Raw genomic sequence first — 27945 nt, 5'->3', positions numbered from 1 at the left:
CATGGTGGCACATGTCTTTAATCACAGCACTTAGGAGGTAGAGGCAAGCAGAACTCTGAGTTGCGGACAGCCTGGTCTACAGAGTTCCAGGACAGCCAAGGTACCTGGAGAAACCTTGTCTTGGAGAGACGGAGGGTTGGGGAGGGAGGGAGGGAAGGAAGAAGAAAGGAGAGGGAGGGAGAGGAACACAGGAAGACACAAAGAGACACAGAGAAAACAAGTCTTTTTTTAAAAAATGCAAATTCACTCCAACCCTTAGAAAAGCAAATTGGAATTATGTATCAGGAGACCTGTTAAATGCATCAATCTCCTTGCAAGCCTGAAGTGAACTGGATCCTAAGGAAACTATGCAAATGGGAGAGCAACAGCAGCAGCAGCAGCATTTGTATAAGTTAAAACGACTGGGGTGGGGGCTGGGGATTTAGCTCAGTGGTTAGAGCGCTTACCTAGGAAGCGCAAGGCCCTGGGTTCGGTCCCCAGCTCCGAAAAAAAGAACAAAAAAAAAAAACCAAAAAACAAAAAACAAAAAACAAAAAACGACTGGGGTGACACTTTGAGACAATGGTTTGATGTTGCTCATTTGCCTTCCTGGTCTCCCCAAAGCCGGGGAGATTTCCAGGCATTTAACAACAGCAAACTTTTCCAAGTCCGAAAAAATTACTATAAACAAGGAAAAAAAACACTTGAATAATTGTCAAATTGCATAGTACTGATCCATATTTCAACAGGACCCGGGAAATAACAGACAGGACACCCAAGGAGCCCTGGCAAACTATCTCTGGACAAACTCCACAAATGGAGGAGAGAGGACATTCTCTGGAGAGGTTTGTCAATGTCTGTGCTGCTGGACATGCAGATGCCTGTGTTCCGATGAGTCCACTCCCAACTGGAGCGCACAGAGGAACTCGTTGTGAGAAGCATCCACAGGCATCCTCACGTCGTGGTTCTGCTCAGCTGCTATGGGCTGACCAGACCAGATGGTTGTCTGTGCTGAGTGATGGATAGGTCTCGACTCGATCTTGGGCAGAAACCAGTGATGACTTGGGGTTTCCTGCGTGCGCTGTGGAGGAGTGTTGCTGATGTGAGAGTGCCTCAGGAGGCTACTCACAGTGGAGCTGCAGGATTCCACCTATGCGGAAGACGGAGCAGACAAAAGCTGGTGTGCATTTAGTAACTGTCCCAGTTTCCTTCGGTTGCTGTGGTGAATGCGTGACCAAGAGCAACTGGGGAGGTTAGGGTTCATCTGGCTTATGGGTTACAGCCCATCGTTGAGGGAAGCCAAGGCAGGAACGCCAGCAGAGGCCATGGAGGAATGCTACTTGCTGGCTTGCTCTCTGTGTCTTGTTCAGCCTGCTTTCAAATTCAACCAAGGACCGCCTGCCCAGGGGTGACACAGCCCACAGTGGGCTCCTCCACCCCGCAATTAATCATTAATCAAGGAAATGCTCCCACGGGCATGCTTACAAGTGAATCTGATGGAGGCGTGCTCTCATCTGAGGCTCCCTCTCCCAGATGACTCAAGCTTGCAGAAAAAACACTAACACAGCAGACTTGATGGAGAGGTGGGGGCGGGGCGGAGCCATGGGCGGGATGGGGGGGTGCGGAGGCTGGACTTGAAATAGGTAACTCTGCCCCAGGGGGACTATTTCATGTGGCACAAGTCACTCGACAGGGCTTATTTGTTTTATGGAAGTGACCTCATCTATACAATCGAGAGTGTGACACATTTTCTGTCACGCTTCAGTAAGGACAGCCCAAGGGTAGGCTATCATGCTACGATGACACGTGAGAGAGCCCTTTCTCATCACAGTTAACTTAATTAGGCCGTAACTGGTTTTGGTTTGTGCCATGTGTTTAGAAGAGGGATGTTGTTTTTCTTAAGCCGTTTCTCTCTCTTTGGAAGTTAAATTTTTTTTTAAATGACTGGTGATGGTTTTTCTAGGTTCATTTATAATAAATTCTTTCATTAAAAAATAATAATTGGGGGTTGGGGATTTAGCTCAGTGGTAGAGCACTTGCCTAGCAAGCGCAAAGCCCTGGGTTTGGTCCCCAGCTCTGAAAAAAAAAGAAAAAATAATAATTGAAAAGTCACCAGAGACAGAAAACGGGGGGATTGTTATTTCTTGGTAAAGCCCAGTGGCATCGGCAGTAGTTTCATAACACACACAGCTAAGCATTCTAGAATCTTAAGAGCTTACCCTAGTAAGCTTCACAGAATTGCCAGCCGTGAACATGGACTTGACCTTAAACAAAAGATTGAGTTTGAGCTCACGTGCTGGGAAGGGCAAGGGTTCAAAAATCTATCTTAACAGTATATTTTCAGTTAAAAATACCTGCTTGGGACAAAAATGACAAAATTGAAAAAAAGAAAACGAAAAAGAAAAAGAAAAAAGACAAGCAGCAGTGATTCTCGGAATAATACAAAGAACATAGGTGTGACCTTCCTCGGTACCAAACGCTATCAAAGAACTGAGGATGCGAAGCACACACTTAAATCCTGCTAAACTTAAAGGCAATGGCGTGACCTAAAATAACACCAAATAAGTCATGGGCATCTCACGTCACTTCCGTTGAACTGCCAGTGGCTTCTATGCAAAGAACCTCTTCCCACAACTGTACTGCTAACCACCAACAAAGGAAAGACAGCCTGAGAAACTGTGCTACTGAAGCAGCTCATTTGAATCCAGTGTCCCATCTGAGGAAAACCGTGTTTCCTTCAACATTGCTGAGAAATTGTGCCTAAACACAAATATGCCAGAACAGAAAGATGCACGGGGCAAGCCAGATTATAGAGCCATGGTGGGGACGGCAGAGGTGGGTAAGCAGTTAGGAATGCTGGCTGCTCTTACAAGAGACCAGAGTTCAAACCCCAACTTCCACACTGGCTGCTCACAATGCTCTGTAACTACAGTCCCAGGGAATCTGATGTTCCCTTCTGGCCTCCAGGTGCTGCACAGACATATAGGCAAGCAAGACACCCATACACATAAACTACAATAAAAATTAAAAAAAAAATAGTCGGGGTTGGGGATTTAGCTCCGTGGTAGAGCGCTTACCTAGGAAGCGCAAAGCCCTGGGTTCGGTCCCCAGCTCCGAAAAAAAGAACCAAAAAAAAAAAAAAAAATAGTCACTGTGTACCATTAAACAATATATATGTTTTATATAATGAAATTTTCAAAGAAAACATTCATTTATTGAACAGGGCTCAGGGGATTCTGAAGGTTTCTTATAATTTATGATGTAATAAATCCTTATCAATATAGCGTTTTAACTACATATATAAATACATGTTTCTGGGTAATTGATTTATTTGACAAGTTTATCAGCTAGGTTTTGCGCTTTTCTGGATCTGCAACTTGTGGGAATGGAGGAAAAATAGTCTATATCACAATGTTCCATTTCTTTCAAAGTTACAGTAAATTCCTTCTAAGAAATAGCTCAGTGTCCCACTCACCCCTCAGAGACTGCATCCTGGCATTTTCCTTCAAAGGAGGCAGAGAAACAATGTTACCTGGAGTCCAGCTCAGGGCTGTATAATGTGTCTTCCACAATTGTCTCAACAGGCAATTCCATTTCTCTGGTGCAACTTTTTTTTCTTTTTCCTTTTTTCTATTTTCCGGAGCTGGGGACCGAACCCAGGGCCTTGCGTTTGCTAGGCAAGCGCTCTACCACTGAGCTAAATCCCCAGCCCCTGGTGCAACTTTTTAACAAGGGACATAGGCTCCTAGTGTGGCTGACTGACATGGAACCAAAACCAAACAATAAATCCAGTGGCCTACTCTTACCAGGCTGGAGTTAGCACAGAGAAAGGAGCCTCCACTGAGGAAATGCCTCCATGAGGCCCAGCTGTGAGGCATTTTCTCAATTAGTGATCAAGGGTGGGAGGGCCCCGCCCACTGTGGTGGTGCGATCCGTAGACTGGTGGTCTTGGGTTCTATAAGAAAGCAAGCTGAGCAAGCCAGGGGGAGCAAGCCAGTGAGTAACATCCCTCCATGGCCTCTGCATCAGCTCCTGCTTCCTGACCTGCTTGAGTTCCAGTCCTGACTTCCTTTGGTGATGAACAGCAGTGTGGAAGTGTGAGCTGAATAAACCCTTTCCTCCCCAACTTGCTTCTTGGTCATGATGTTTTGTGCAGGAATAGAAACCCTGACTAAGACAATAAGTAAACGGACATTTCTTGGTACTCGTGATTGAAGCTTCCTGGAGAGGGTCAGCTCAAAGGAAAAGACCATGCGACACAGTTTGCTTAGGATCAGTGTAAGCTGGACAGATAGGTTCTCTGCCGAGCCTAGCTGCGTGAGCTTGGGGTTGTGACCAAAACCCGAAAGAGTGCAGCTGGTGGTCAGAATCTTGTCCATAACTACTGAGGAGGAGCAATTTCCTCTGGCAAAGTTTCCAGAATGTCCTCCCCTTCGTTCAGCTCTCTTATCTTCCTAAGAAGTCCAAGACCCCGGGGAAGTTTATTTTGTGTGTTTTTTATAATCTTAGAACCTCCCAAGAAACCACATCTGACATAGCCTCCCGCATCCCTGTGAACTGAGGGGTGGCCAAATTCAACTCTATTGCAGTGATCCGAGTTCCAAATTCCGAAGCAGCAGTGGTAAGCAGTTGTCCTTCCCAGTTGGCTTCTTTAACATTTCCACTCTGGGGGAAAATGGTGCTGATTCAATTGGGCTCTGTGTTCGTGGAATAAAGAGAGAAAGACTCAAATGGATCACTGGCTGGGTCTAACTGTAAGCAACTTGCAGCTAAGGTCAGACTTTAGTTTTAAGGCTAGAGGAAGTAGAAACGCTGTTGTTCTCTAAATTTAACTCTTAAGTGCCCTGCATGTTGCTGGGTAAATGTCAGCACAGGCTCCAGTCAACTGGACAGGTCTCTGAGTGGGGTGGGGGTGGGGGGCGCCGGTCATCTGCATGCAGTTTCCAGTCTCCTTGGAAGGGGTTCCAGGGGATTGTAAGCTACATCTCCTGTGTAATGGGGTGACCCAGTTCCCCAGTTTTGGCATTCGGTTCTCTGACTTTGTTCCCTGGGACGCTGAGAGTGCTGAGCTGTAACGAGTTCCGTAGTTCATTTCCTCAGTTGGTGTACAATTAAAGACAAGGTGGTTCGAGAAAGCACGCCCGGTACTGAAGGGGCTTTTCTCGGTCTTCTAAGCTGTCAATCATACATGTATGGGTTGTCAGGAAAATCAAGCAAGCTGGTCAGCGAGCATGCAGTTACAGTGGAGGCTGAGAACATGCGGGCCAGTCCACTTCCGGTGGGAGGGACCAACTGAGCCGCCACGCTGATGGTTCAGACCACTGAGTGAACCCAAGCACCTTAAATCCTCCACCTGGCATGTGAGCTGTTTGCTATCTGTGGAATTCCTTGGTATTGCCCATTCTAGGAGCTGGATTTGACTACTTGATAGGACTGTCAACAAAAACACACCACCACTGCCACCATCCCCACTACCACTGCCACCACCATTATCACCATCAACCCCATCACCCCTATCACCACCACTACCACCACCACCATCACCACCGCCACCGCCACCAATGCCACCATCACCACTACCATCACCCCCATCACCACCATCACCACTCCTGCACTTGGCACAGTGGAATTCCTGCCTCCATGGTTGAGGCCTTACCCTTTGGTCTCCGGAGCCCTGCTTTCTCTTCTCAAACCCCCAGAGAGGTTTGTCTCCTTTTCTCTGTAATCTTGATGGTACTTTGAGATCTTCCTCTTCAGAACCGTTTTCTTTTCCAAACTCACTGCTCACGATGACTCAATGGATCAAAAACAACTATGTGAACTTTGATGTCCCTGAAATCCGGACTCTAATCAACAAGGGTCCTACATAGACATGAGTGAAGGTGCCAGGAGGAGAAGGTGGTCAGCACGGAGTATCGCCCATCCGCTCCACACTGGACTTAAAGGAGCCACTCTCATTTCTGATAACAGATCTCACTCAATAAAACGGTACTGGCCGGTCAGGATTCTTTAGTATTCTGTCTGGCGCTGAAATGCCCCCCATCCTCATTGCTCATGAGCTATTTAAAATAAGCATTTAAAATAATGTTTAATTATCCATTTGGGGGCTGGAGAGGTAACTCAGTGGTTAAAAGCACTGACTGCTCTTCCAGAGGTCCTGAGTTCAAATCCCAGCAACCACATGGTGGCTCACAACCATCTGTAATGAGATCTGATGCCCTCTTCTGGTGTGTCTGAAGACAGCGACAGTGTATTCACAAACATAAAATAAATAAATATAAAAAAAGTATCTGCCTGACTGTAGGTATTTGCATTATATCTGTGTAGTGTCCTTGGAGACCAGAAGAGGGCGTCAGATCCCCTGGAACGGTTAATGGTGTTGACTAATTATAAGGCAATTAAAAGAAACGTTTCTCATCAGTTAATTATAAGGAATAAAAAATATGTTTATATCAAGGACTTGAAATATTAGAGAAAAGAATTAACCAAGGGTTAAAAATAGGTGGTTATTTCCTGAGAACTTTAAGGCACTAAATTTATCTATTTACTCGTGCCCTAGCAAAGAATTGTGGATGCTTTGATTAATTAAGGTCTTCAAGTTCCATCGGGTTGCATCATGTGGCTTCTTCATTTCTTTTTTGTTTTTTTTTTTTTGGTTTTTTTTTTTTTTTTTTTTTTTTCGGAGCTGGGGACCGAACCCAGGGCCTTGCACTTCCTAGGCAAGCGCTCTACCACTGAGCTAAATCCCCAACCCCCGGCTTCTTCATTTCAATGTGGGAAAAGTAAATTATAAAAAAAATAAGGGGTTGGGGATTTAGCTCAGTGGTAGAGAGCTTGCCTAGCAAGCTCAAGGCCCTGGGTTCGGTCCCCAGCTCCGAAAAAAAGAAAAAAAAAAAAAGGGCTGGAGAGATGGCTCAGCGGTTAAGAGCACTGACTGCTCTTCCAAAGGTCCTGAGTTCAATTCCCAGCAACCACATGGTGGCTCACAACCATCTGTATATGGGATCTGATGCCCTCTTCTGGTGTGTCTGAAGACAGCTACAGTGTACTCACATACAATAAATAAATCTTAAAAAAAAAATAAGAATAAAAATGGTAAGAGACGAACAGAAATAAGGATATTTGAGATGGGTGACGTGGAAAACACCACTTCATCCACTTGGTAGCAGATATTTCCCAAGGGTGTTCTGTGTACTCCACAGAGTTCTAGAAGGAAGAGGAGAAACAAACAAACAGAAGGAGCCAAAAGCCCTACTTTTGACCCAGAAGAGGTCAGGGGTTAAGGGTCACATGCTGTAACTGTGGAGTGTCAGGTGTTATCACCTGCAGGTTATCCCCACCATCTTCAATGATTTATTGACCTACAACACTCCATGCCTGCATCCCCACAGCTCACCTGCAATCCTTCTTTAGAGGAATAATCCTAGAAATAAAATCACAACGGAGGCTTCAGGAGCTTTTGCCAAACCCACACTCATACGGAGGGCATCAGAACCAGATGAGTCAGGAAAATCGTTTGCCCATGGGCTGGAGGTCTGCCGGAGTCCGAAGCACTTCAGTGCAGTTTCCAACGAATATTCTCAACTGTGAGTCTGATGTTCAGGAAGAAATGAATTGTAACCCCCAAGAAAGGGCCAGAAAACACAGATGAGAACACAAAGAAGCCTGCGGGGCCCTCTGCTCAGAGCACTGGACAGATTTTCAGAAGCCGTGCGTGGTTTTCTTGTTGACTTGGCAACTGTGTTCAGCAAACCTATTCAGCATTCAGACCTTTCAGCTAAAATGAGAAAAAAATGCACATATAAATGTAATTTTCACATGTTTCTTCAAATCCTATTTGAAGTTTATGGAATGATTTTACCGGAATTGCAAACCGCTGTATATGTAAACTATTTAAAGGCTTCGTTGTATCCTGAATTGTAGTGTTCATGGTGTCTTGGGGCCAAATGGTTTCTAGAGAGAGACAATCTTACTTCATGATGCAAATCAGTTGGCTTGGGGAGAAGATTATGTTACAGATGCTGTGCTGGCGACTATTCAGAATTCTGTTACATGTTGCAAAGTAGGGCTGTGGGCAAGATTTTTAGATGAGACAACTAGCACTGGCACTCTGTAGCAGATCTCTGTAAGGAGACCAACACCCGGCCAGATAACAGTGTGGCGGGTCCAGGATTTCAGAGGCTGAAGCAAGACCTTGAATTTGAGGCCGGTCTGAGAGATAGGGGGAGGCTTTCCAAAAGTAGCAAAGCCCTCTGCTCGCTTCAGAGCTTGCTTTCTAGTTAACTCTGGGGACCGTAGTTTCCAGTAATACGATACAGCACAAGCGAAAACGGTGGGGGGAAAGTCCAGTTAATGTAATTCAGTGTTTGTCTCTATGTGGTCAGACTACAGGGAGCTGAGCACTGAGAGCAAGGCATAAAAGTTCTAATACAGCAGGTTCCCAGGAAGACTTTCCAAGGGGCTGAACGCAGCCAAAGGGAGACCCTGCAACAGCACTTCCCCCTCCGTCCTGGTAACTGACTCCTGATTTGCAGCCCTGCAACCAGAAAGGAAGACTCTACCTCCCTCTCTTCCTCCTCCTCCTCCTCTTCCTCCTCCCCCTCCTCCTCTTCCCCTCCTCCTTCTCCTCTTCCCCTCCTCCTTCTCCTCTTCCTCCCTTCCTCCTCCTCCCCTACTTCTCTTCCACCCTCCCCCTCCACCCTCCTCCTCTCCTTCTCCTCTTCCTCCCTTCCTCCTCCTCCTCTCCTACTCCTCTTCCACCCTCACCCTCACCCCCCCCCCCCACAGAGTGAATCCTTGGTGACCAAGGTGGCTACCCATCCTGCCCTAGACAATCATCTCTTTGCACTATTTTACATGAGAAGAATAAATTTTTCTTTTACACCACTATTGGGCACTCATTAAGAAAGGACAAGTCAGGGGCTGGGGATTTAGCTCAGTGGTAGAGCGCTTACCTAGGAAGCGCAAGGCCCTGGGTTCGGTCCCCAGCTCCGAAAAAAAGAACCAAAAAAAAAAAAAAAAAAAAAGAAAGGACAAGTCAAACTGACTAATTAGATAAAGGGGGGAGGAGGAAGTGGCTGGCTGAGGAGAGGAAGGCGGGTGGGGGGTGGGGGGTGGGTGTGAAATCATGAGAAAGGCAGGGAGGGTCTGGGCAGTGCATGCCACCGCTGTCATTCTTGATACCAGGAGCCCCAGCAAAGGAAGCACCTATGCCCTGCTTCAGAACTGCAGGGCAGGCTCCTCAGCCTGGCAGAATCACAACAGCTAAGACCCCACTTTGTCCGGAGCTCCACGATGATCAGAGTCTCCATAGGGAATGTGCTACGAGGGTGTGAGCGTTCCCAAGGAAAGCACTTCGGACAAGGACAAAAACGCACCTTAGCGGTCACAATGTTCAGGTGAAGAGATGTGTCGCTCATTTGCAAAAGTTTGGGCTTTTCTCCATCCGCCCCAGTTCCCTAAGGACACAGAGGCTTATTTACTTACAATGGTTATGACTTTAAGCTAAGCTTGTTCCCCAACTCGCTCTTAACTTATACTAACCTGTCTATACTAGTCTAAATTCTGCCACACAGCTGGTTACCTCCTCAGTTTCACGCGACAGACTTCTGCCCATCCCTGTGGCCAATCTCCCACGCCTGACTCTTTCCCAGAGTTCCTATCTCTTCCCGGAAGTCCTGCCTATTCTCTCCTGCTTTGCTATTGGCCATTCAGCTTTTTATTGACAAATGATGTTTTTACACAGTGCACAAGCGATTACCCTTGCACTCATTTTCCTGAATACTCATTCACTAGTTGATGACAATGTGCTCCGGTTATAGTGGGCACACTTCAGGGTGCTTCCCCAAGGTCCCAACGTCATTGTATCACATGACTACATCACATTATCACAGCCCAGTCTTGAAAGTAAATGAAAGTGTGTGTGTGTGTGTGTGTGTGTGAGAGAGAGAGAGAGAGAGAGAGAGAGAGAGAGGGAGAGAGGGAGAGAGGGAGAGAGAAAGAGAGAGAGAATGTGTGAAGATGTGAGTGTCACTGTGTGAATGCATGTAGGTGAGTGTGTGTGAGAGTCTGTGTGTGTGAGTGAAAGTGTGTGACTGTGTGAGTGTCTTGAGTATATGAATATATGTGAGTGAGTGAATGAGTGTGTGTGTGAAGTGTGTGTGTGAGACAGAGAGAGACACAGACAGACAGAGAGACAGAGAAAATGAGTGTGCATGTAGTTAAGTTAATAAAGAATATTTTTAACCCTGTCAGCTTTGAGAGAAAAACGTCCTAAAAAAAAAAAAGAGCCAAGTCCAAGATCCTTTTAACTTGATATAAAAAGCACACGTTTTGTTTTGTTTCCTTTCGTTCTGTTTTTAAAGTCCAACATTTACTGAGATTTGTTAAAGCTTTTAACAAAGTAGTTATAGAAGGAAACTCTTAACAAAGCACATTGACAAAAATCTGGCAGCAGTGGTTGTGTTGTGGCAGCCTGGATGTTTCTCCTGTGGGTAAGAAGGGAAGAGGCGTGGCTTCCACACTTGTCTCTCCTGTCCAGTCTAGTACGTGCCTCATCTATGTGACAAAGCAAACGCACACGCACACGCACACACACGCACGCACACGCACATGCACATGCACACACACACATGCACACACATGCACGCGCGCACACATGCACATGCACGCATGCACACGCATGCACACGCACGCATGTACACACGTGCACGCACGCACACACGCACATGCACGCATGCACACGCATGCACACGCACGCACGCACGCACACGCACGTGCACACGAACACACACGCACGAGCGCACGCACGCACACGCACACACACGCACGCGCGCACACGCACACGAGTTTTACAAGGAAGTACAGCTTCTTCACAGACTACGTGCTACTCTACCATCAGAATCTGTAAGGCCTACTGAAAGCTACCCCAATTGTCAAGTGGTGGTTTTTTTGTTTGTTTGTTTGTTTGTTTTTTTAGCTAAGTGTCTATATATGACACCAGAATGCAAAAAATAATTGCTCTATTTGATCTTTGATTAATTCTTTCCTCTAATATTTCAAGTCCTTGATAGAAAAATGTTTTTTAATCCCGTGAGATGGCACAGCAGGCGTAGGTGTTTACTCCCAAGCCTGACCATCTGAGTCAATCCCCAAACCCCGCAGGATGGAAGGAGGGAGCTGACCCCCAAAGATTGTTCTCTGACAGCCATACACGCTCATACATGTGCTCACACGAGCACACACAAAGTCACGCATAAAAATAGTAAATAGATTTTAATTTAAATTTTTAAAAATGTATAAGACTTTAAACATCTGGAAGAATGGCAGGCTTGAGAATAATTTTAAGCAAATTTATACAAGGTCTGTGCGGGGCAAAACACATCACATTGTGAGACAAGATTTTAGAAGAGGAAATGGGCAAACACTAATACCACGCCTGTCATTCAGAGGACCCCACGTCATAATAAATCCCCCCATCATTTATCCACAGATCCCACACTGTGGTAAGAATAGCAGCAGGTGTAGACATTGAACTTATCTTGGGGAAAAACAGCCCGGACAGTCAAAGTGGGAGCACTCAAGATGTTGAGTGCACGACTTAAAGACTTACCATGAAACCACACCGATAAACACAGTGTGATATTGGCAAGACAATAGGCGGTAAATCAATAAGGCAGAAACGAAGTCAGGAGATAGACAAACGTGTGTGTGTGTGTGTGTGTGTGTGTGTGTGTGTGTGTGTGCGTGCGCGCGCGCGCGCACGTTGATTTTGTAGTGAAGCTTTCAGGATAACTCAATAAAGCATTAACAGCCTTTTTAACAGTTGCTGGAGTGACCGGATTGCCAGATTCAGGAAACTAGCCTTGATTCATTTTGTCAAACACAAAAAGAAAATGCCAAGTTGATCATTATGCAAATATGCATTTAACTGTATATAATCTATCATCTAATAAAGTCATTTTGATGTGTATATAAGTTCCATTATTGGGTAGGACATACTTTTGCTCTGCTCAATGTATCTAAAGAACTGAGTAAAACTTGTAGGGCTACAGAGATGGCTCTTGAGGGGACCCGAAGTCAAGATCTGTTAAATTCAAATCCGACAATACTGGTTAAGAGCAGATCCTGCTCTTGCAGAGGACTCCAATCAAGTCCTTAAGTACCTTAAAAACAAAACAAAACAAAACAAAACAAAACAAAAAAAAACAAAAAAAAAAACAGGGCCATCGGATGATGGGGATGGACACCTTTAATTCCAACGTTAGCGCTCAGGAGGCAGAAGCAGGCGAGTCTTTGAGGCCAGCCTGATCTGCAGAGCAAGTTCCAGGACAGCCGGTGGTGCGTTTATAAAAAGTATCAAGGGGTTTCATTCAGACGTCATCAAAATTCTAGCTCACTCGAAGTATCTTTAGGTAGCTTCTGGGATGTAGTGTTGCACATTTGAACACTGGCATTTTTAGCCTTGTGTAACTAACACATAAAGAGAAAAAACGTGAAATGTTGAAAGAAAAAGAACGCAGTGTGTGATCGGGGGCTGTGGGATGGCGGCTGGAGCAGGGATCCGGGAAAGCCTGGAATCTTCCATTCCTCTCAGCTCTGGCGATGTCTCCAGCTTTTTGTTTTAGGGGTCCCCTGAGTTCCAGGAAGGCCCAGAAACAAAAGGGAGGCGCATAGATTTGTGTTGTGACTCAAGCAAAAGCAATATATGAACGGTATGGGAAGCTTCGTGACAGTGTTGAGCATCCAGACTCCGCTGACGACAGCCTCTGGGGGTCCTAGCAAGCTTCTGCTTTTTATGATCTTATAAAAAAGGAAGGGCTGGCATAATGAATTTAAAACGAATGTAGATTTTTAAAAAAATGTTTCTCGACTGTTCACTTTAAATCAAAGATCGTTATCTCGTGATACTCACGTTGGAAGTCTATAAAGGCATTTTTTTTTTTTTTTAGACTCCCTTGAAGGTTTAAACAGTCACCTAGTAAAGTTCTAATTTATTGTGTTACCTGAAGCTTTAAGATGAGTCACCCAGAAGCTGTAAAACGCGTGCACCAGAAGACCAGGGCTCTTGACTAAGCGCACATTTAAATTCAGGCGCAGTTTGCATTGTTCCAAAGGAGGGAAAGAAATTGAGTTAATATCTCAGGAACCCTTTTGTAGGTAACAAAAGGAATGTTAGCTCTGGAATTAATTGCTGAATAATTTATTCCAAGAAATTTGGGTGTAACAAATCCCGTAATGGCTGTTGTAAGGATGTTCTGAATCGTACACTAGTCCTATTTTCTGGGGACTCTGCACAGTGGCTCCTGGTGTTTGCACTCACATCAGCAAGGGATGCGAGTCCCTCTTTCCACACATCATTCATTACCAATTCCTTTCTTTTTTTTTTTTGTTCTTTTTTTTGGAGCTGGGGACTGAACCCAGGGCCTTGCGCTTCCTAGGTAAGCGCTCTACCACTGAGCTAAATCCCCAGCCCCGGGTACGTGGACTCTTAAAGGAGTTTTGCTTTGATCCTGAATACTTTTCATATATTCATTTATTGAACAGTCATACTTATTCGAAATTTCACTTTTATTGATGAGGTTATTTGATTTGGTTTTACTTATTTGGCTCTCTTATTTCCTTACTTATTCTGGGAGTTATTAATCTATCGGATGTGTAGCAGGTAAATATTCTTCATGATGATGCATGCCAATGGACTCGCACGCTGCTCAGAAGTTTAGTAAACTTAGCTGTTCAGTAAAATCCCACTCATCGAAAGAACGAGGGAAGAAAATGCCTATAAGGAAATTAAATTTATCGATCAGGCGATTTCATATACATAGCACATGTTAGTTGCTTTCCCTGTTGCAGTGACAAAATCAACTTAAGCAACAAAAGCAACTTAAGAAAATGAGTTTCAGGGCTGGAGGGATGGCTCAGTGGTTAAGAGCACTGACTGCTCTTCCAGAGGTCCTGAGTTCAAATCCCAGCAGCCACATGGTGGTTCACAACCATCTGTAATGAGATCCCATGCCTTCTTTTGGTGTGTCTGAAGACAGCTACAGTGTACTTGTATATTACATATATATAATCTTTTTTAAAAGATTCATTTTGGCTCACAGCAGAGAAAAGCATGGCCGTCAGCATATGAAGCAGCTGGTCTCATCATGTCCATCATGTCATGACAACAAAGGAAGATGGGTGCTGGTGCTGATGCTGGTGGCAGATCGCTCTCTCTTTTTTATCGATGGAACCCCCATCAATGGAATGGAAACCCCACCTTCGGAATGGGTTTTCTCATCCCAGTTGAACGTTTGTAGAAGAACCCTCACAGATATACCCATAGCTTTGCCTCCTAGATGGTTCTAAATCCAATCAAATTAGCAAAGAAGATTGGTCAACACAAGCCCCACCCTTCCCTTGTTAACTTGACAACCAAACGCTTCACTTTAAATCACAGCCTTCTACTCTGGTCCTTAAAAGTTCACAGTTACCTCATAATGCAAAATGTGTTTGGTTCACCATCAAAACTCCATAGTCTCTAACGATCCCAGCACTGTTTTTTTTTAAATATGTTTTTTACTCAAAACAAAGGGCTCATAACTGTGAGCCCCTTACACAATCAAACAAGTTACATCCCTTATACAATGGGACACAATAAATATTCTATCCCAAAAGGAATGAGCAGGGGAATACCAAGGAAATACAGGATCAACACAATATCAAAACTCACTGGGAAAAACACCGAACTCTACTCTACCAGGTCCACACCAGCAGTCTACGGCAACATCACATGGGCTCCCACCGCCCTGGGCAGCCCTGCCTCTCCAGTTCTTCCTCCATGCCGGCTGTCGCCCCTACTGTTTCATCTCTGTGCTCACAGGTTTCCTCCGGGGACATCCTGTTGTCCTGGCGTCTCCAACATCTTGGGGTCTCCATGTCCATTTGGATTTTATCTTCAGAGTTAAACCCAGCTAGACGTGTCCTCCTGGACACACCAGAGATTTGTCTCCCGTGTGACTGTAACTTCAATCAAGTTAACTATGAAAATGAGCCATCGGTGGGGCATTCTTCTAAGCAAGGTGATGGTCCAGATTTTCCCTGGGAACACTAAGGATGCGTTGGACCAATGGCTGACGGATTTGAGCATCTACCAGATTTCTATGGAAGTCGCAACCACAGTGTCATTAAATTCTTGGTAGCTTTAGGGAAGCAAGCAGGTCTGCATTGCTCATGGCCCTGCAGGCTTTCTGTCACCCGTCTGGGGTTGACCCGTTCAGTGGTGTTCCACATGACTTGGTATGTGTCTTGAGTCACCGTGAGGATGATGGCTGGCATTACGTTTTAACCTCAGCCCTCAGCGGAGATGGACAGAACTCAGAACGCACTCACCCACCCACACAACTCAGTTTCTTTCCTAGCAGTGCCGCTGAAACTCCCACCTGCACCCTCAGTTTAGCTGTTTATACTGCCCCCTTCTTGGCTTTCTCTAGACTTCCTGTAACAGTCCTAGGGAGCTGGAGAGAGGCTCTGTGGTTGAGAGTGTGAACGTCTCTTCCAGGGGACTCACGCTTGATTCCCAGCACCCATGTTGGGCGGCTCATAACCACCTGTTAACTGCAGCTCCCAGAGGATCCCCTACCCCTTCTGGGCTCCCCAGTTACCTGAACCCACATGTACATCCTCACATAGACACATAGTTTTAAAAACTAAATTTAATAAAAGCAGTTCTGAGTATACATTTTTGGTTCTCCGAACTTTGAATACTCCCACACTTATTCTGACGTGTGGTACGGTTGTTGACAAGCCTGCACGTATTAGAATTTGGACTTTTCTAAACATCTATCTTTTTATAAAGCCATAATTTTAAAAGCAAATGTCTACAGGTAGACGTACGTTTATTAGTTGTTTGTATATTCACAGATCCTTGTGTTTTACCCTCTCTGAGTCCCGAGTTTCTCGAATATTATCTCTTCTTCACTTCTATTGATCTCCCCGTTTAGGCATTTTGATTAACTATATATTGAAATTTTTCATTCTTTCCTCTGAACTGCGTGGTCTGTTGTTTGAGTTCTTAGATCACAGAAATAGATGGTTCATTTCTTAACATCTCTGTGGCTCTTTTTAAAGGGTTTACTTGTTTTTAGTGTGTGTGTGTGTGTGTGTGTGTGTATGTGCGCGCGCGCGCGTGCGCATGGGTATTTGCCCACATGTGTGTCTGTGTACCGTGTGTGTGCAGTCTCCACAGCGGCCAGAAGGTGGTGTAGGAATCCCATAGAAGTGTGATTATGGTTATGACCCTGTGAGTGCTGGGAATCGAACCTGAGTCCTCGAGAAAAGCAGCCAGTGCTCTTAGCTGCCGAGCCAGCTCGCTGAACTCTCTGTGGTTCTTTTGCATGGTTGGTTCTCTTTCTTTTCCTATGATTCCATCTATGTCCCCTGTTGAGGAATTTAATATCCCAAACCTGAGCCTCTCAACAGACCAAGTGTTTAGGGCTCAAATCCAGTATTGTTGTTTCTGTTGATTCTTACCCGTGTGTGTTTAATTGACCTTTGATAATGAGCTAATATTGGCTGACATTAAAACGTCGGTTAGGTGTGAGAAAGTAACTTGAGAGTGCTTCCCCTTTCCCAGGGAGTTTGTTCTTCTTGTGGCTGCAGCTCTGGCCTCCACCTTTCCGAGTCCTTAGAGGGACTGCAGGAGAGCTCTCGGAACCTACCAGAGACTCGAGGGCACACCAGCCCTCTCTCTGTCTCTCTCGGTGTCTCTAGTATCCACGTCTATTTATCAGCCCACTGAGCCTTTTACATTAGTTTACTGCTCTTTGCAAACATTCCAGCACTTTTTGTCTTTCTTTCCCTTTAGACTTAACTTCATTTTCTGGTCTCCAGAAAGGTAATTCAATTTCCTTAATGTAGATGCCGTTATCTTGAAGTGCAGAGGCCATTAGAATACTTAGTCCACCGCTCCACCAGCGGTGGCTATCTGTATAACAGGTTTGACCCCTCTGTGCACGCCTCATAGCGGCTCTTGCCAAGAGTGACAATTCCAGATCATTGGAGCATGACTTAAATTATTCTAGATTTGGGACAGCACAGTGAGTATGCTTGGATCCTCTTGACGACTCAAGACTGGGTGACTGGTTTGCTCAACTAACGGTCACAGAGGCTGACAGGATTGTGTTATTCTGCATTCCTTCTGCCAAGAAGTCTGTGGCCATTTATGAGAGGGTTATGTAAAGTATCCCTAAGCCATGACCTCCACATTGAGAGGCTAACATATAATCATAGTCACAGGTACCATACTTGTAGAACAGAGCTACACAGATTATCCCCCCTAACAACTGGCAGCTAGTAACTTGTCCAGGTGAGTTCTGTCACCATTGGCCCGCCGCTGTGAGCTTCAGGGCTCTAGCTAAGCTGTACAAATCCCTCTTTTGGAGGGAAAGTCTTACCTAGTTGTGTCATGATGCCAGCATGCCCTTTACAAACAGAAGATGATACTAAGTTGGTAATGGACTGAATCGTGATAAAGGGGAGCAGACTCTGTAGTGGTGAGAGGTGTTTACGTGCCTATAGCACCCTTAGGTACTGGGGAGGGGGGGTGTGGTGGTTTGAATAAGAAAGCTCTACACAGGTTTGTATATTATACATGGATCTGTTTGCAAGGATTAGGAGGTGTGGCCTTGTTGGAGGAAGTGCATCAGCGGGGGTGGGATTAGAGGTTTCAAAAGTCCACGGCAGATATCTCTCTCTCTCTCTCTTCGTCTCTCTCTCTCTCCGTCCCTCTCTGTGTCTCCATCTCTGTCTCTCTCTCTCTCCGTCCCTCTCTGTGTCTCCATCTCTGTCTCTCCCTCTCTCTGTCTCTCTGTGTCTCTGTCTCTCTCTTTCTCTGTCTCTCTGACTCTCTCTGTCTCTCTCTCTTTGTCTCTCTCTGTCTCTCTGTGTCTCCATCTCTGTCTCCCCCTCTGTCTGTTTGTGTCTCTGTCTCTGTCTCTCTTTCTCTGTCTCTCTCTCTGACTCTCTCTCTTTCTCTCTCTCTCTCTGTGTCTGTCTCTCTGTCTCTCTCTGTGTCTCCATCTGTCTCTCCCTCTCTCTGTCTCTCTGCCTCTCTCTGTGTCTCTGTCTCTGTCTCTCTTTCTCTGTCTCTCTCTGACTCTGTCTCTCTCTTTCTCTCTCTATCTCTTTCTCTGTGTGTGTGTCTCCATCTGTCACTCCCTCTCTCTGTCTCTCTGTCTCTCTGCCTCTCTCTGTGTCTCTGTCTCTGTGTCTCTGTCTCTGTCTCTGTCTCTCTCTCTCTCTCTCTCTCTCTCTCCCCCCCCCATGCATGCTGCAATGTTACTCACCATGACGATAATGAGCTAAACCTCTGAAACTGTAAGCCAGACCCCAATGAAATACTTTCTTTTATACAAATTGCCTTGGTCACGGTGTGTCTTTGCAGCCACAGAGCACTGACTGTAGGAGGGAATTTAGTAACTGCCTTGATTGAAACACAGTGTGGCTCTCTGGGGGCTGGTGCCTCTCTTGCCTTCAATGGCGGAGGCAGGCAGATCTCTGGTCTAGAGAGCACCTTCCAGGACAACCAGGGCTACTGAAAAAATCCTGTCTCAGGCAAAAAAAGAAAACAGAAGAAAAGAAAGAAAGAAAAAAAGAAGGAAAAGTCTGGCAAGATAGCGACTATTATGGCCAACCAACTATACAGTCATCACATAATTCTGAACTGATATTAAAATCAAACTTTTCCAAGCATAGTTAGGTAAGTTGTATTTGTAATTTTAAATTTAAATGGGGGGATTCATTTTCCACTAACCACAAGGAAAGATGTCCTTTTTTATTAATTTGTTTTTGTCTGGTTTCAGGTTGATTTATTTTATATGTGAGTATTTTCCCTGAATGTATGTGCATGCACCGTGTGTGTGTGTGTGTGTGTGTGTGTGTGTGTGTGTGTGTGTGACCTCCAGAGGTTAGGGACAGTATCAGAACCCCGGGTTTCAAATGGTTGAGGGCTGCCATGGGATGGTGGGATTTGAATCCAGGTCCTCTGTAAGAGCAGCCAGGGCTTTTAACAGCTACGCTGTCTCCCCTGGCTGAAATGTTTTTGTCTTCAATGACAGAACATTGCAGTCTCTCTGTAATGAACAATTCGGACTAAGTAGAACACCTTCTCAACAAACAAGAGAAAAGAGTGCCAGCCTGGTTGCATTTTTCACCAAAATCAATCGAGGTTTGAAACCAAAGCATCGGAGACTGTGTTTAACAGCCATTGCACAGCTAAAGAAGACCTTGATGTCGTCTAGTCACTAGGAGGATGCAAATCAAAACAGCACTGAGATCCCGCATTAGCCATATTGTCAAACAAACAGCGCACACACACACACACACACACACACACACACACACACACACCAGCCCCCAGGGGTGGTGATGTATACCTTTAATCCTATCCCTCAGGAGACAGAGGCAGGCTCTCCAAAAGCAAGAAGCCAGCCATGACTACATAGTGAGGACCTGGAGGAAGGGGGAGACAGACAGACAGAGACACAGAAATGGGAAGAGAAAGAGAGACAAGGAGGGAGGAAGAGAGAGACAGAACAGAGACAGAAGGAAAGACAGAGACAGACAGGCAGACAGACAGACAGACAGACAGACCACTCGGAGAGCCACTGGTCCTTAGTCAGGGATGGAAGCCTGGAAAGTAAAGCAGCACACCTACACAGAGAGAGGAAGGACAGACCAAGCAAGCAGACAGCATCCATCTTCCTTTCTCACACCCTTTTAATCTGGCTGCTTCCAAATGGTTCTGTGAGTTGGTGAAACCAAGCAGTGCACTGGCCACCCCCTCCCTCTCTGAGGACAGACTCAGAAGAACTGAGGTCAGATTATGACAGAGATGCTCAGCCTAAAGGCCCAGCAGCAGGTGAATGGATAAGGAAAATGTAGCAGGGGGCTGGGGATTTAGCTCAGTGGTAGAGCGTTTGCCTAGGAAGCGCAAGGCCCTGGGTTCGGTCCCCAGCTCCGGAAAAAAAAAAAAAGAAAGAAAAGAAAAGAAAATGTAGCAGACCAAGACAGCGGGACGTTCTTAAGCCATAAAGAAGCCAAAGTCCCGGCAAGAAGAGCGGAGTCCACCAAGTCCACTAAGGAACGGTGGGCAGTCGACAGATACTGGCAGAAAGAAGCCAGTTTTCTTTAGTGGTGTGGCCCTGCCTAGGTCAAGCATGCTCCGGTGGCTGGCCACACACTCAAGGGTGCACGGCGGCACACGCGACTTGGATTTAAAATCAAAACGAGGACACAGGCTTGGGATGTGCGTCTTCGAGGAGTTGGTGTAAGGGGCTGTGAGTGACCGAAGTACACTGTACAGAATTCTCAAAGAATTACTGAAAAGTGAGAAGGGGGAAGAATAATGAAGGGGCAAGGGTGATCAAAAGACATCAAGGTACAGCTCATTTGATCAGGAAAGCATCTCAAAGAGAGGGGATTGACTTCTGTTTAATAGCAATCTCAACAACATATATAAAAATTACTGCATTTTATAGGGGACACAGACTCCCTGTTCAGACAGAATCAGGTCCCCAAATTTTCAGTACATAAACTCCCCTCCATTAGTAAGAACCCCAGTGAATTGGAGTGGATAATAAGTCATGTGTTTACATGAAGTCTTGTCGTATTCATCAAAAGGTCCAGGCGCTGCCGACTGGAGATTGTAACAGCAGAAAGTGAGTTGATTCAAGACAAGATCGATGAAGTACACGTGTACGCCTCTGAACCAATTTGCCAAGCGTCCCGTTCTAGCTCTGCGTGCAGCGAGCCCTGGCATCTCCGTGCTGAGTCCACCTCTCCGGTGAGAGACTGAATTCACTCGGCCATGCCTGACCGTGTACATCATCGCCCTGAGTGCATTTCAGCCCCTCCCGTTGCAGGTCAAAGGCCAGACGTGCACCCAGGATGCCTGGCAGATAAAATGTGTTAGCCACGAACATATCGGCAGGCTTGGGTTTTCTGCCTTCAAACATCAATGATGAGCTGGGGGAGTTCTTAATTACTATTTATAGTTATTGAATTCGGACTCTTCTGGGGCTAACATTTCAAAGATTAACTTTGAGCCGCCCTGGTGGGAAGAGAGAAATTGGCTTTTGCAATTTCAGAAGATATTAAGCTTGGGCCTGATATTAATGCAGAATTCAAGACTAGATGCTTTGAAGTCTAGACACCGTTTTCTTTCTCCGAGGCCATCCTTGCGGAAAATATATTTAAACTTCAAATACCGCCTTGTGGTGGCCAATTAGTGGTACTTAGTTGCATTTTAAAATTTATGCTTTAAACTTTCACCCCAGGTGTCAGCATCAGTCATCTTGGCAGAACACAAATATAGGGTCATTTAATCGCATGGTGGGGGGTTTTATTTGTTTGTTTTTTTTAAGTCACAGAGGGGTTTTGTTGTTGTCGTTTGTTTTGTTGGGGTTTGTTTGTTTTGGGGGACTGCAGCAGGGAGGAGGTTATCTTCAAAGACCTCAGGTTCAGAGACTAACAGCAACGAAAGTTTCTTTAAACATAACAGGAGACCTTCACGTATTTCTTTTCATGTTTGATTCCGCTGCCTTCTCCTTTGGTCTGGATCAAGGAGGAGCATTGGAGGAAATTTAACTCACTTCTGAAAAGGCAGGAGAACCAGCTTCATTACGTGATAAATAAAATATTTTATATCTCTAACTCCGTTTGAATTCTTATCCTAGCCAAAGCTGGAAGGAAAGACGGGGCGAGGCTGGCCCCAGCTGCCAGCAGCCAGTCACTGCAAGCAACAGTGGTTCCCTCGGCTCCCAAACCCTCCGCTCTGAGGCGAGCACTCAGAGCCTTTCTCTCCAGACACTTCCCAGTTAGTGGGAAAATAAGTCTGTACTCTGACAAGGAAATCCCACCTGTCTTTCTGGAACATTCTTTAGGATCACACTGGGATCAACTGAAGTCCCTGCCGTGGCTTACACAAAGCTGGCTGGTTAAAAAACTGTCTTTGGGGTGTGAGGGAAAAAGTCACGGGTGGCTTGGAGTAGATGTGGGATTCCGAACTTCATGCGATGGGGGGAGTTCTGTGCTTTAAAACGAGATCGGGATTGTGGGGAAAGTAAGTAAAGTTCAAAGTACTAGGTGAATGCTTCATCTGAGGAACACAAGGCCACCCTGGGAACTCTTACCATCTTTCTGAATGTCCCCTGGAAACCTCAGTATGGCCCTTCGAACAGCCCTCCATGTGTGTGTCAGTGAGGACTTGTTTCTCCTCCACACTCTGGAATTTGTCCTATGTTTACACTAACAATGAGTGCAAACCACTCCAGGTGCTTTAAGGCAAAAACATGAAGCTATTAAAATATTGCTTATTAATAAGGCTGGAGAGCTACTTCAATCGCCCTTCTCACACTGTGATGAGTGTAATGTCCAGAAACACAACTGGACTTTGAAAATAACGTGAAGCAAGAGAAAGGGAAGGACGGAAAAAGAAGCAGGCTCCCTAGTGACAAGCGTCGGTCGGTCGGTGTCCCTTCATGCCAGGGAGGGTTCAGCTGAGCATGCTCAGACGCATGGGAGGCACCAGACTCTGTCAAAACTCCCTCTGAGCAGCAAGGAGGACAGTCCACAGGCTCAGTGCTGCAAATCTACAGGTCTTTCCTCTGACACTGGACACCTCTCTAGCTCACGCCGGCTGCAATGTGGCTTCTACTTCATGTCGTCCTTCTGATGGAGGTCAAAGGTAAGGCTGCCACTTTCTCACTATAAATGACTATGGTTCCCGGAGATTAGAAAATCGTTATGTAGTTCTGGGATGTTTACCACAGACCCAATGCGGTGTTTGAAGGATAGGCGTCCCGCCTTGCATCCCCTGAAGTGACTGTTAATTGTCTGGAGCGCCACGGAACCCAGCAGCTTTTAAATGCAGTATGTATCTCCCAGAAACGGGACTTTTTATATTGTTAAAACTAAGGATGGGTTGTATTTTGAAGATCAGTGTTGGCATATCAATTCTAGCAGAGGAAAGGTGCTTCCCAGAGCAAGGGACATTCATGAACTAAAAGATGAGTTTGGATAAACCCAACCTGTTTGAATAGGTCCATAAAGTGCATGTAATTAATTGTTAGTGGTTATGGGGTTTTGGAGTTGCTGGGTTTTTTGTTTTGTTTTTGTTTTTTGTATATTTGTTTGTTCCGGTTACTCTATACTGAGGACAGCAAACCCCAAGGAAATCCAAAAGACTCTAAGAGTTCACCTATGTAAACCAGTTATTAAAATATAAAATATGTATTTTTATATCACTCTCTTACCTGCTCTGGGATTTAGAAAGTTGGTGTGACGTGCTCACTTCCCCGTCGGTGACTTTCATACTTTAGTGCTGTGAACAACTAAAGTAAAAACCTAATTTTGCCACAAGTTTAGATGCTTCTCGTCTCTTCCCAGGGCACAGGAACAAACTCAGTATTGCTTTGGTTCAAAATGTATTCAGTTACTTCATAGCTGTTCTGTCAAACTTTCCAGACCAAATATTAGAACTTGAAATTATCATTAGCCTCCTGAAAAAATAATTCAATTTAATTAAATGAGTTATGAATGGGCAGTTTTCATCTAAGTAAAACACACCACTTAGGACAAACAAATGTAACTTCTGAGCATAAGATCCAGGATTTAAGGACACCTACCAAAAGATTTTTAACGTTTAGACTTTTCTTTTGAACTTGTAAGAACACTGAAACTTTGTAGCAAAGGCCTTACCCACCCTGAGGTACCCAGTCCAGTTTCGATTTAGTGTTCTAACTTCTGCATTCTAAAGAGAATTGATAAATCCTTCTCTCAGGAAACCACGGCTTTAGAAACAGGATTCGATTGAAGATCTAAAGGCAGAAGCCTTTTCAATTTTGGAGGCTGGTTAAGAACGAGTGATTTAAAGAGTCCGCGGGCTCTTTTAAAAGATGCTGCAAATTCTAACCACCACTCACCAAATTAATCACTCTGTGCCCTTGAGGAGGCCTGCACTGGCCCTTCTGACCCCCAAATCACTTCGAAGTGACAGTGCAAGGTTTCTTGTAGCGCACCGGGCTCAGAGAAGTGGGAGAGGAAGAGAAAAAAAAATTTAAAAAGATCACTGGATTTTTTGCAGTGCCTGATTTCAGATTTATACCTTGAACCTTAAAAATAGTTCATTGATTAATTCCAATTCTCCTCTCTGTTTTATTTTCTAAGTTTGCGCCACTTTCTCTCATTTTGAACCATTACATTTACAATAATTCACTTCAGAAGTGTGCATAAGAAGTCAGCACAAAGCTTTCGCGTCTTCTCATACAGTTCTTGACAGTTAAAATAGTAATGCTCTTCGTTATGACCGAACAAAGGCCATTATTATTTTTTTTTCCTTAGAGTAAAAATTGCTTTCTGTGGTTAAGTCTGGGTCGGTCATTTTTTACGGCAGTTAAAGGCACACAATTGATTGTTTTCTCTTTGGACCACGGTCACTCAAGGGCTTAAGAAGTAAATGATATTTACTGTCTTGATACATTAGCCGACAATGACAGCCAACACATCCTGACACCTCTCATGATGTCTGCAATGTATCATTAATTAATTCACTCTGGATCGTTGCTAACTGGCCCTAAACCACCCTAAGAAGACTTTTAGTGAATGGATAGAATCAGTGTTAACTCAAAACAGTTAAACTCAAACGGTTCACTTAGGTAGAAAATTAAAGTATCAAGTACGGAGAACCCTGCTTGACAACTTCCAACGGCTATATCCTCAAGTCTTTTGCTATTCTTTAATAAATCTGATCAATATACGAAGCCCAGCCCTGGCTCCATTCTGCAGTGAGCAGTGTTTGAGTGCCCCCTAGTGGCCAAGTTGCACCTAGGCCTTAAGGAGGTGCTTTCCAAACTATGGGTCATTTAACTTCTTTGCTAAGACTACAGAAAAGCGTCTCCAACTACATTTTAATTTCACACAACGGCATCCATGCTGTGCCTAGCTGTGAAAATCAATTGTACTTCAATCCAGTCCTCTTGAAATTCTTTCTCGCCAGTAATGGAAAAATAGGTCTGCTCGCTTGAGGCAAAAACAGAGCCTGCTTGGGGTGAGTGAGCTGGGACCCCCAAAGTCAAAGCATTCCCAGGTGTGTGTCCTCCAGAGGCGCTAACTCTGCATATCCCGCTGCAGGGGCACGTGAGGAAGCACAGCCAGCTACAGTAGAGGCGTTCAGAACACCTTCCACTCGAACCCAAGACACAAAACTAGGACGCTAATAATTAACCAGCAAGCTAACAATGAAAAATTGTGTGCTTTTCAAATCTTTTCAAAAATGCAGTCTCAAATAAAATTCAGCTAGTAACAAATTATGTGGGGCCAGGTAGTTATGCAATCAAAAATTCATGCAGCTTTTAGAATGAGCCAGCATTCCCCCAACTCTGCGTTTTACTTATTCAGTAAACGTGGGACTTGCTAATTAAGCAGAATCAATGTGTTTGTTTTACAGGGGAAATGCTAGTGGAGGTATGGTGGAGCAGGGTAATCGAGTGGAAACCTTTTTTTTTTTTTTTTCTGTGTGCTTAATTTCCAGTCTGTTAATTTCTCATGGCTTTCAGAGGAGACAGAGACCTAGGACGGTTCTGAATATATAAAATGTCCTCCAAAAACAATTGATTTAGCTTTCCCATGACAAAGAGCCTTTCGAAAGGCTAACACTAGAAAGAGCTTACATTAGCTGGGTTGATAACTGACAGAATTCCAGCCTTCTTTTCTTCCCTGCCTTCCTGACCTCCAGTCTTTACCTTGGCTTCTCGCCTCTGTTCCTGGTGGTGACTCCTGCTCCCTTCGTCCCTGCTCCTAGTCTAGTCTGCCTTTGCTGTGGTTCTTTTCTTTTTGCTTTCATTGTGACTTCACCTTTTTTTAATTGCCTTGTAAAAATTGTGAGGCATCCGTATGTGCCCGCGACGCAATGTTCAAATCAGAACAAACCCTTGGCGTACATTTTTTATTTCTTCACAGGCAAGTCCTCCAGAGGCCTTTTTGTCGACCTCAGTCTTACTTCTTACTGGCATGCGATGGCTGTGCCCATCAGTAGGAGTCCGTGTGAGGAGTACGGGGTGCACCCATCAAAGCAGGATCATTTACAGTTCCCTGTCTTACACGTCTCCTCACTTGGAGTGCGTAGCACCTATCTCCCAGGCAGAACAAAAAGTATAATACGCATGCGTCAACGTAGAAGTTCTAAAGAATCTACCTGAATGTGTAATAATGAGTATCGGTTGCTAGAGGCTGAGGAGGAGGAGCCAGGGAGGGAGGAGCTTGATAGAAATCGCCAGAACAGACGGGGCACACTCTGCTGCCTACAGCACCTGGGTCACGTGGTGTGTTAGGCATTTGGGGACTGCTGCACAGGTTCACTTCCTGTGCGGTCCCCTTTGCGCGGCTCCCGTGTCCCATTCCGTCTACATCCTAGCCGAGCTCTCCGCTGTCTTCCCGGTCTCCTTCCTCTGAAATCTTCCTGGGTTTCCACGTCTGTGTTCTTCAGCGCTCTTGTTCCATCCGTCCCTAGGACTCAGCAATCTGCTGACCCGGTCTCATCCCGCCCTTAAGTCACAAGGCTGCTCCATCAAGGTTGTCCACATCTGCGGCTGCGTTCCCACTTGGGGATCCATTTTATCTTTCAGCAAGACCCTTCTTCAGATAGTCCTCTCGCCACCTCCTGCCTTTGCTGGGCTTCCCTACCCCCGCCCCTGCCCCCTGAAGGACTTCCTATAGCTTTCTGTTTCCTATTAGCTCGGATTTCCTTTCTGGAGCGGTGGCTGCCCCTCAACTCCTGGCCTAGCCAACAGTCATCAGTAAGATTCTGTGTGTGGTGGGAGGGGGTGGGGGGAGGGGTCGGACGGGGGGAGGGAGCACAAAACTCAAACCGAACCAAATATTCATTGTACCGTCTATTTTAATACCTCACCACCAGCAAGCTCTCTTCTTAAGGTCTACAGTGATTTGTACCAATTCTGAAATATAGGAGGCTCTGAATACGAAGTTTGAACAAATTCTTCTACAAGTTTAGTCTAAATCAGTCAGGGACAATTTAGACTCCTTTAAACATGTATTGTAAAAGAAACGCACTAATTTTTGCTGTAGAACACTAATCCACTTGAGTATAAAATTTTGCCTTATTCAGCAGGAAATGCTGTGTAATCGTGAGCTTTCTAGAATTAGTAAAAATGTGTACATAAACATGTATGTATGCACATTGGAGCTAGAGAGATGGCTCTGGTTTACAGCACAGGCGGCTCTTGCAGAGGACCTAGGTTCAGTTCCCAACACCCACATGGTGGCTCACAACCATCAGTAACTCGTTCTAGAAGGAATCTGATGCCCTCTTCTGGCATGTTTTGGGTACTGCATCTGTTTTACCTGAATGTGGTGTAGCGCTACCGCGGAGGCCAGAAAAGGGAATCAGATCCCTTGGAGTCTGGAGTTACAGTCCCATGCAGGTGCTGGGACTCGAACTCACATCATCTGGAAGAGCAGTCAGTGCTTTTTACCACTGACCCACCTCCCCAGCCTCTACTCATTGAGGACTTTAAGGATTGGATTTTGAACGACTTCTTAAAGCTGTCTTATTCCCTATTTCTCCCAATATAAATTCTCCTGTGCGTGGCCCTAAACTTGTTTGTGAGGTTGGAGAATTTTTCTTTCTGTTTTTGACCCTCTACAAGTGGGCTCCTAGGCAGACTGAGCCCTTGCTCATTCTAACAGTGCAGACATTTTGTCTCATGGATGATCCAGCCCCTTCTCCATGTCCTCTCCATTGCTCTCCTGCTGGCTATGAGCAAAGGGTTTTATTGAGATCACCACTTTGGGTGGTCAGTCAGAAAGGTTCTTTCCTGGCCCAATCAGAGTGGCTGCACTCAGATGCCCCAAGCTATCATTGAGGTCCACGCTAAAACGCCACAGAAGGTTTGGCTTTTTTGGGAAACT

General features: G+C 45.3%; 1 protein-coding gene and 1 long non-coding RNA gene across 7 annotated transcripts in view; one reads left to right on the top strand and one right to left on the bottom strand.

Annotated features, from left to right (window-relative positions):
- LOC102549494 (uncharacterized) lies at positions 1-26812 on the bottom strand. 6 transcript variants are annotated; one of them, XR_010056687.1, is made up of 5 exons: positions 23646-26812; positions 23274-23519; positions 9357-9437; positions 5636-7756; positions 1-4676 (listed from the first exon to the last, which is right to left on the bottom strand). It is a non-coding gene; the product is annotated as an uncharacterized LOC102549494 (long non-coding RNA). The 6 variants fall into 6 exon arrangements; XR_010056688.1 differs by having other exon boundaries at positions 25959-26811; XR_595226.3 differs by lacking the exons at positions 23274-23519; positions 23646-26812 and adding an exon at positions 9523-9695 and having other exon boundaries at positions 5636-7185; positions 7376-7756.
- Positions 22587-27945, top strand: part of Rxfp2 (relaxin family peptide receptor 2) — a 61924-nt gene continuing 56565 nt past the window's right edge. Inside the window, exon 1 of the mRNA NM_001012475.2 lies at positions 22587-22705. Coding sequence (NP_001012493.1) covers positions 22663-22705 — 43 coding nt within the window. The 5' untranslated portion in view covers positions 22587-22662. The remainder of the gene's footprint in view (positions 22706-27945) is intronic.

Source organism: Rattus norvegicus, chromosome 12 (genome assembly GCF_036323735.1).
Source record: "Rattus norvegicus strain BN/NHsdMcwi chromosome 12, GRCr8, whole genome shotgun sequence".
In the NCBI taxonomy this organism is placed as follows: Eukaryota; Metazoa; Chordata; class Mammalia; order Rodentia; family Muridae; genus Rattus; species Rattus norvegicus.
Note: the sequence above shows the minus strand (reverse complement) of the source record. Positions and strands in the feature narration are given on the sequence as shown.